A 9,311-nucleotide genomic window follows, 5' to 3' on the forward strand; every position below is an offset into this window, starting at 1 on the left:
TTTATTCTGTTGGGGGAGGGGGGCTGGGGGTTGTAGGAATGCAATCCATCTCTATTCGAAGAACATTTAGTCAAAGGTCCTGAACAGAAAGGGTAGAGGCAGGATGTGTGATAGGTAAAGAGGTGTTCGGTTATCATTTCAAATACAATGTTTCTAACTGCTCGAGACAAGACTAAACCGCAAGCAAGGTCAAGAGTAACAAGGTTAAAGAAAGGGTATGAGGTGGGGGGTTTGTTAAAATTATCTGAAAGTCTTCAAATAAACAACTCTTTTTAAAGCAATTTTATTCACTTTACAATTTTATCTTCACCATAGACTTGAGTATATTATATCTTGAGTATAGTATAGTATATTATAACAAAAATGTTTACATAGAGGGTAGGAGCTGAACAAAATATAAAACATAATTTTTAAATGCAAAACATAAACATGCACGGTACAGGATAAGGACATTACAACTAACCTTTGTAATATCGTAAAAGAATCCGTTGAATGATTCTTCCCTTATTTGTCTTGCAGACATATATTCCTTTGTCATTTCTGTCAAAACTTCTGATAACCAAGCTTCCTTTCTTGTTGATTTTCCTGTGTCTATCCAACTTAACTCTAATACCATTTTTCAGCCAGATCCGGTTAAAGTACATACCTCCTTCCAAAGTGCAAGGCAGCTTTGCAACACCCCCTGGCATGATCGTCATAACTGTGACATTACTTTTTGCTGTCCCTGTGAACAGTGAAATCTCCAATTATAACCAAGTTGATACACAGCAATCGGCCAGCAAAGCAAAAATATAAGCAAAAAGTTATTGAATCTGAATTGCGAAAAAAAGGTCAGCTAACAGTCATTGAATAGGGCCATTGCCCAAAATATCCTAGCCTCCCGGGCCCCTTCAGAAACCTGAAAAGCGGGCCCCTCATAAGGAGAAATTTCAAAATTTATGCTTCAATCTATAACCTTTCTTTTTTTTGCTGATTCGAGACAGTGGCCGTCATATAAATTTTTAGGAAGAATAACGAAAAGCTAGAAAAACAAAACAGCGTTTCATCAGTTCTTTTTAGAAAAGGATCATATTTTGTGCCTTTTTGAGACATCTCTGCATTGAATATTCAGCTGCTTGGGTTGTACTTCATGTACCTCTCATCTTAGTGATATATGTGCTGTTCTGCAGACAATCTCTTCGTCCCTTTGTAAGTCTTTCGCATCCACTTTATTGAAAGTGGTATCCACTCAGTGATCTTGCTTGTCCATTTTTTGTTTCCATCCGGGCGACATGGCTTCCCCATTTGCCACTCATATTTTCCCGAGTCCCCTACAACATCAAAACTGTTAGTGTGTAATCCTAAACTTTCATTTATCCCTTTGTTTCGGCATCTGATGTTAAGCATTCTCTTCCCATCAAAACTTTTAGTGTGTAATCCTAAACTTTCATTTATCCCTTTGTTTCGGCATCTGATGTTAAGCATTCTCTTCCCATGCCTCTCTGTGCCACTGCCAATTTATGCCAGTCTCCATGTTTTTAACACCGTATGTTATTTTTAGTATTATGGCACCATCCATTACACTTTTCCTTTCAAATTAAAAGCATTGGGGTTTTTTCATGAATCGACATATTGCCCAAATCTTGGCCTGTAGGCCCTGTAGCTATTTTTCTTTAAATTTTCTTATTTGTTTCGTTTTCGGATATCATTAGCTGACTTAGGTAGTATTCATTTACTTTTTCTATAATTTGGCTCTCTATTTTGACCAATGAACATTATGTTTCCTAAGTACTGCGTACAATCACGAGCAAAAGAACCCTCGAACTACGCATGCCCAGTTTACATAAGCAAATGTCTAAAAATGCAATCGCGATATCTTCATGTGCCTTTAATCACTTTAATCATCTTCTCGTCGTGTCCATGAAAAGTTTCAACAGACAACAGAGCTGGTTACTGATATTTTAGAAGCATAACTCTGCTGCTTGTTTGGGTAGGTATTATAACGCTCAAACATTTTAGAAAGCATAACGGCGTTACAGCTCCATTACACTACTGATCACATCCAATTTATCTTGGGCCCCACCGAATGAACAGCTCTTCACGTTCAGTCATTGAAATCGATTCAATTAAAACTGTGCAATGCACATCATCGACAATACAAAAAGTAACAAAAGACATTTGGATTCATAGAACACTGTTCTTTATTAGATAGATATAAGAATAGATATAAGCCAGATCAGATATAAGAATAGCAATCATCATCATCAGGTACCATCTTCTATCAGAAGGTTGGCTACCATGACCCTCCAACTATCCCAAAATCTGAGTTTGGTTTGTTGTCATGGTCATAGATAAAACATAGATCATAGATAGATCAGATATAAGAATAGCAATATTTGCGTGCAAAAGTATGTGCCTGAATAGAATGAAAGCGACAAAAATAGGCAATTAAAAAGGGTGTAGTTAGCAGTGGAGTGTAGGAGGAATGTTAGCCCCCAAATGCCTAATGAGATCCTAAGTCGTTAATTCTTCAGTTGGTCCACAAACCTTTCTAATGGTCAGTAAAATTATATCGGTAGGTAGAATAGCACCTAAAGCTTTTTCATCTATGTCTTCAATGGAAATCTCTGTGTCTGGTATTCTACGACGGCGATCTCTAGAATTCATGATGGTAAATTTTCACGATGCCGAACTCTACCATGACTGCTTTTGACTCCGATGCCGCATGGTAACAGGTCAGTAGGTAAATGGCGCGTCCAGGGCCGTCGCAAGGCAAGCCTTGTGGGGGGGGGGGGGGGAGTTGGACTACGAATTTACCTGATTAGAAAATAATTACCTGAAATTCTTTAGTTGCTGACAAAATCCTCTGCGATACATTTTGTCAACCTAATTATGATAAGGAACTTTCCTTTCCTAAGACTCTTTATCAAATCTGTATTTCGGGACGGGCAAAGGATGTAGTTACAACCCGAGGCGGCACCACGGTTGTCGCTGAAGGAGCAGAAAATTTTCGAATTTTGATAATTCTAGCTCCCTGGAAAATGCACTCTTTTAAGCAAATTTTACCAAAGCTATCCTCCTTTTCCTATTGAATTGAATTGAACAGCAGATGAAAACAACTGGTACTATTTCACCGTGGTCTTGAAAATACCCACGTTGTTGCGTTACTTCTAAAGCCAGGTAACAAACAACACTTGTTGTCAATTTTTATCCCCCTCTCCATCTTGGCATTCCTTTAGAATGTAAAAACGATCTAGAGCTCATTGTGAATTGCAGTTGACACTTCTACCGAAAAAACTTTAGGGAAAATGGACACAAAGCACACTTTTACCTGAGCAAGGCCTGGTTTTTTTTATTTAGTGCCAACAAGAAATCTTGAAGTCACTTACGCTTTTTTACTTTCATCAAGGAACAGGCACTGCGCAGCCACTGGGCTAGCAGAGGCTATAGACCACCCCCAAACCTTTTGCAATAATAGGCTAGAAATTTTTTTGCAAGTTTACTCTAACGCAATTTTGGATAGTTAACCAATTTGGATAGCGAATTTGAATGATATAGTAGCAGTTCTTCTTGACTGGGAACCTTTTTTGTCCATTTTCTAGGTGTTTTATTTTGTTTAATGATATGATGAATATCAATGTAGATTTTGACAATGATGTTGATGTGAGAAAGCAAACTCCACGAAACCAACAGTCGCGTACCAATCGAGTGTAGTTGACTTTCTTTTTTACAAACAACACTAGAGCAGAGCATTCAGAAGACGAAGGGCGATTATCCTAACTTTTGGGATTATTTGAAAACCACACAATAACAACTTTGGTTATGTAGCAAATCGAAAGATATTCTAGTTGACCCCTTATCTTATCTAAAATAAATTTTCGAGAAAAATCTACTAGGCCCCACCCCCCTACTAGGTTTGCTATTGCTATACGTGGTTTCATCACAAAACAAAACAATGTATTGTATTTCCTAAGATAGTTTGTATCAAGATAAAAATATATCTTGTTTGTAAAAGCTGCTATACTCTACAATTGGTGAACTCACCTGCTTGTGTAATTGTTGCAACAGCAGCGATTACAAGTAAAAACCAAAGCTGCTTTGAAACGAGAAAGCTGCTCATATTCTGAATCCTTGGTTGTAACATAGACTATGGTTGTAATAGCGCTGAAGTCAAGGTGCCTTGCCAGTGAACCACTTCCGTTCTCTCCGGACGAGAGCGTGGATCCTATCTGAGCGCGTGAATAAAATAAAAAACCTGACAGATCGAAATGAATGAAATTTGCTTCCGGTATGTTAGGTAGGATACAAACCAAGAATTTCTTTCTGAAAGTTCACATTTCTGTACAACATAAAGCTCGAATTTTTCACACAAATATAGGGTTGCTTTAGGGTATTGTTGAAACCAATATTAGTTGTCTGCAGGGGCAGGGAAAGGGGGCAGGAAGGGAAGAGGGAAGGGGAAGGGGAAGGGGAAGGGGAAGGGAATGGGGAGGGAAGTGGGAATGGGAAGGGGGATGGGAAGGGTGAAGGGAAGGGTGAAGGGAAGGGGGAAGGGAAGGAGGTTGGGGCTTAGCCTCTCGATAATTTCTGAATTTGTACTAAACCTTACAAAAAATCACCTGCTCTTGCTTTTTAGCATGTTTAGCCCCTCCCCCAAAAACGTTTTAGCCCCCGCAATCAGTGATATACTCCGCGGTCCTGCTTTTGTATATATATGTCCATATGAGGTCAGAAGGGCATTCATTGTTCCATAAATAAGAAATGCAAGGGGAAAAGCTCAATTGTAAAAAAGGCCAATAAAAAAAGTCAAAAATAAGAAATGGGTCAAGCGGAAGTTTTTGTAAAGGCCAAACCAAAGAAACAAGTCAAGGACCGTCAAAGCTCCATTAAGCAATGTTTTTTGAGAATATTTGTATGACATTTTTAATAACAAAAATTGACATGGGAATTTTTAAAACATATTTTACTTCGAATTTTTAACGAGTCCTCTTCTTTAATAAGCCTCCCTCTCTTTAAAGCCGCTCCCCTCTGGGACTGAAAAAATTAATAAGCTTTTCCTTGGGGCTTAATAGAGCTTTGATGGTATACCAAATTTGATTTGAAAAACCATTATGGCAACCCTGGGTCAGATGAGAACTTTCTTCAATTATACACGGTTTTTAATTGTGCAAACCACAACTTGATGTCAGGCCTAACTTTGGCTGGACAAACCATATTATATAATACCCCTCCACTTTTGAGAAACAGAGGTAAAGTACATATTTGTACGAGGGGTGAATCACTCCCAAAAAAGCGTACGAGAAAGATTTAGAAATTTTGAAAATTTCATGCTGAGGCAGGAGATTTTTGGATTTCTCAGTAGATTACGGGATGATCAGAAGATTCTGGCCTTTTAACTGAAAATTCTACGAATTAGGAAGTTGATTACTAAAACTAAGATTTTCAGGTGACACTTTGTTACCGAACAGTGCACAGTAAAAAGTTTGTTTTTTATGCAATAGTTTTTTTAGGAACGTGTGCACCAAACAAAAACGAATTTCTAGCAAGGATGAAATTGCTGCTTTAAAGTGGTTGTAGCAAATATGAAACACCGCAATACGCCGAGAATAAACAACAATAAATACACGTAAATCAGTAAAGGCTAATATTTTGCCCAGGCATACGGGGCTTCAGAGCAAAAAGTTACCGTCAAAATTTGATTAAGATGATTCAAAACTTGATGTTAAAATGGAACTTTTTTATGTTGGTGTTTGAAGTTTTGTTGCTGACATGAAAAATCTATTTTTAGAACTTCCTAGTTTAAAACGGCATAAATACCTCTCAACATTGTTATTCTGGCCTGGTTCATTAAGTTATGAACCAAGACCAAATTACAGAGGTTTGATAGGAAAATAGCCTGTGCTTATGTGGCTATATCTCGGCCAATTTCTAACAAATTCAACTGATTTTGTACATTAAGAGGTATTTTGTAATGCTCTTTTGGAAGATATGGTCAAAATTCAAAAATTTAAAAAAGATTTTTGTGACGTCACCACCTTTGTGACGTCACATCGAGTTTCAGAGTCAGATCGAGGCTAGTTATTTCTGGGCAGGTGAGCAGAGGCAGGGGTGCTTGATGTGAACACTTTTCTCATAATAAGATATTGTTTTATAAACTGCATTTATAAAGATTTTCGAACGTTCCGGGATTTGACAAATCTTTCAGCCACTGCCAAAAAGTTTTGAGATTTCAAGATTTCTTTTCAAGATTTTAGGATTTCTTTTCAAGATTTCAAGATTTTTTAGCTATTTAAGTTTTTTTGTGAGATTTCTTAGATTTCATGAATTATCTCAAAGAGTTTGTGATTTAAGAATTTTTTAAAGAGATTTTAGAGATCTTTTTTGGTAATTTGTGAAAGGTGTACAAGATTTTTAGTGCTGATTCAACCCTCATATTTGTAACTAATGAAGGTACTTTGTGCTCCGCCCACTTTTGAATTGCTTTCTATGTCTATGCTTCATCTTCTCTAGATCCATGTCAATATGATGCAATGTCAATAAGTAGCAAATTCTTTTTGCTGAAATTAACATTCACTAATTAACCCGCTGATAAATAAAAATGATTAGTAAATGATACACATTATAAATAATTAGCATAGAGTACTGACATTTACTTAATCCGATGTGTATTTATAGCCCTACCTTAATAAATCGGTCATTTGTTATTGAAGAATCCCCTACAACTTGATCCTGACATGAAAAACAATTTCAAAAGCATTTCTTGGCAGCATCATAAAGATCCAGCAATGGCATGAAATTAGTTTCAATTTTCTTTCCAGTAGTATGTAAGTAATTAAGCGAGTAAGTCCATATACTAGTCATGGCATCAAATATTGCAACTTAGAAAACCATAAAGTATAAAGTATTATATACAATAACAGACAGTTCTCTGATGATTCAGGCATTCAGGTAAAAGGAAAATTGTGTGAAAATGACCAGACAGAACCAAACTTCATGGTACAACATCTAAAACTGATATGTAATTTGTGCAATACAAAGTGACAATAAATTACAAAGATTTCTTTCCTTTTAACATCATTAGTCAATGATTGGCTTAGTTCAATCTCATTGCTTTTACTGCCACTTGTGGACATGGACATGTGGATCTTAACCATGATACCAATAATATTTATGATAATTATAGACAAAAAATGTCCTTTCTTTTGTTCATAGTGACTGTGATGCCAATCATTACAATAATTATGAAAATAAATTACAAGGAAAATACTCCATATAATGGCCAATTCGAGGATTTACGGCATTCCATTTTGAATTTAACACCTAACTGAAAGATATTAGTCAATCTATGTGTCATTAAATTCAATTAAATCACTCTGTAGTCAAATCAGTTACTGAGAAGTTTTATATTTTGTAAGAATAGGACAGAGACTTTGACCACTAAATGTTCAATTTCTCAGAAATTCTAAACGTGTAACAGTGATTCCAGCATGGCACTAGGCAAAAGCTATGTCTTCTTCAATTTGATAAGCAGTGCTATACTAAAAACTTGATTCCCTGGTGAGATTGCCCAGTACTCTAATCTGCTCGGCTTTGAAACTCCTTTAACAACATCATTAACTGCAGACTTTGATGTGTATGATCCAGGTTCAACACCAACTTCCAGTACGGTGCAAACCAAATTATTTTCTGTTTCATGTGATTCCATTAGTAATATGTTTTCCATTGAAGGCAAGACAACCAGCTCATCTGATTTCAGTCTCTGGTAGAATGACCCTGATGACAATGCATCAAGGGTTTCTTTAATCTTGCCTGGAAAAACTGAGAAATATGCTGGCTTGAGTTTCTTGACTAGCTCTCTTGGGCTTCTCACCAATGCAAACTTACACCAGTTTTGTAGAAACTTGGTTTCTCCAGTATTCTGGTGATCATCACAGTAGCAAATGTTAAGAGGACTCAACTTATCAAAATAGTTCAGTGGTACTTGCGAGTTTAGAAATTTGAAACACTCTTTTTCATAATTACATGGCAATTTATCATTTGGAGACCTTTGTGGCAATTTGGATTTAGATACCTCTCTTGGATCTGGCAAAGACACTCTTTTTCTTTTTTCCTTGTCAACAGTAGGCGATTGAGCTGTAGATAGCTTCTGGCCAAGCACAACCTTTTCACATGCATCAGTTACAGAGGATCTGCAATGCTTGTGAATTCCAATTCCACAGTCTTCACATTTCAGCCCTTGAGACCACAGACCCCAAATAAAACCCCCACAAATACCACACCACTTAGGGTGCACGTATGTATGATTTTCAAATTCATGTTGTTTGTGGTATGGTTTCTTTTTACTTCCTTCCATTTTTTTCATACGTTCTCCAAGCCTGAGAACATATACCATAAGTTCATGAACAGTTTTATATTCTGAAGAATCCGCCATATCAGTTTTGTAGCCATTGTCAGTTAAAATAAGGCTCTGGTGTTTAATATCTCCGTCAAAATTAAACGACAGCGTGTAACTACCAGATGTTGTGCTATCCCTGACTAAGTATCTTCCTGATTTTCCATCCAATAATCTTATCATTTCATCTTTTGAAATTCTGCCGTGGTATTCTTCAATATCCAGCTTTCTGTTCTCCGGTGGTCTCAAACAAGCAACTTTTATTGGTTCAGGCGGAAGTTTCTCTTGCAAACGGCTTAATACGTAATTTTGCCACTGTTGGCCATCAGCAGGGCCGAGCCCCGCTCTGACTTCCTCCTGTAGTGGAGGACTCGAAACAGCTCTTGTGCGAGAACTATTTTGCGACATATTTATGATAGTAAAAGGCTAACAAAATACATCTGAACATTTATCTGCTTCCTGAAACGCACAGAAGATACGCCCAGTCCTGTTCTCCATGCACAAAGCTTCTTAGGCCCGCAGCGCCAAAACAAAACAAATGTATCTTGTTTGTAGAGATGATCTCGTCCCAGGCCTCTATGTCGCCAATAAATCCGAACACTCCGAACACCTGGCAAGAAATCCGAACACCCGGACGCCCATGTGGTCTTTGGTCCTTAAATTAGTTTCATGAAGTAGAAGAAATGAGCCCCTAAGTAGCTTGACAATTAAAGCTATGTTCAGGATATGAATGTATAAATAGAAAAAATAAATAGACAGAAAAAGAACAGTAGATAGAAAGAAATGGTAAAACTGCCAGGATCCTACAAAAGGATAAAGGAAGCATATGTTTGTGTGTATGCAGTGCCGTTGGAACGAAATTCATATTGGGGGCTGCCCTTTGTGACCCCCATTGTATTGTTTCCATTCATTACACTATTATAAAGGAAATATCGATCCT

The 9,311-nt window shown here is 37.2% G+C and overlaps 2 protein-coding genes across 6 annotated transcripts in view; both read right to left on the reverse strand.

Moving 5' to 3' along the window:
- The window catches only part of LOC135695923 (fibroblast growth factor receptor 1), a 33,927-nt gene that overhangs the window by 16,090 nt on the left and 8,526 nt on the right, over nucleotides 1–9,311 (reverse strand). For 2 of the 5 annotated variants that reach the window (XM_065215146.2, XM_065215145.2), the window contains exons 2-3: nucleotides 4,024–4,208; nucleotides 464–724 (exon numbers count right to left, since the gene is read on the reverse strand). In XM_065215146.2, coding sequence (XP_065071218.2) covers nucleotides 464–724; nucleotides 4,024–4,123 — 361 coding nt within the window. In that variant the 5' untranslated portion in view covers nucleotides 4,124–4,208. Of the gene's footprint in view, nucleotides 1–463; nucleotides 725–1,135; nucleotides 2,485–2,526; nucleotides 2,690–4,023; nucleotides 4,209–9,311 lie in introns of those variants that run through there. The other 3 variants (XM_089112486.1, XM_065215147.2, XM_065215148.2) reach the window with 3 other exon arrangements.
- Nucleotides 6,970–8,950, reverse strand: LOC135695925 (uncharacterized). Its single transcript, XM_065215151.2, has one exon. The coding sequence runs from the start codon at nucleotides 8,777–8,779 to the stop codon at nucleotides 7,484–7,486; it is 1,296 nt and encodes a 431-aa protein (XP_065071223.2). The 5' UTR covers nucleotides 8,780–8,950; the 3' UTR covers nucleotides 6,970–7,483.

Source organism: Rhopilema esculentum, chromosome 14, assembly GCF_057945365.1.
Source record: "Rhopilema esculentum isolate cy_ngs chromosome 14, ASM5794536v1, whole genome shotgun sequence".
Taxonomy (NCBI): domain Eukaryota; kingdom Metazoa; phylum Cnidaria; class Scyphozoa; order Rhizostomeae; family Rhizostomatidae; genus Rhopilema; species Rhopilema esculentum.

Bases quoted from the DNA above. Each gene is read 5' to 3' on its own strand.
- LOC135695925 (XM_065215151.2), bottom strand. From the start codon at position 8,779: ATGTCGCAAAATAGTTCTCGCACAAGAGCTGTTTCGAGTCCTCCACTA.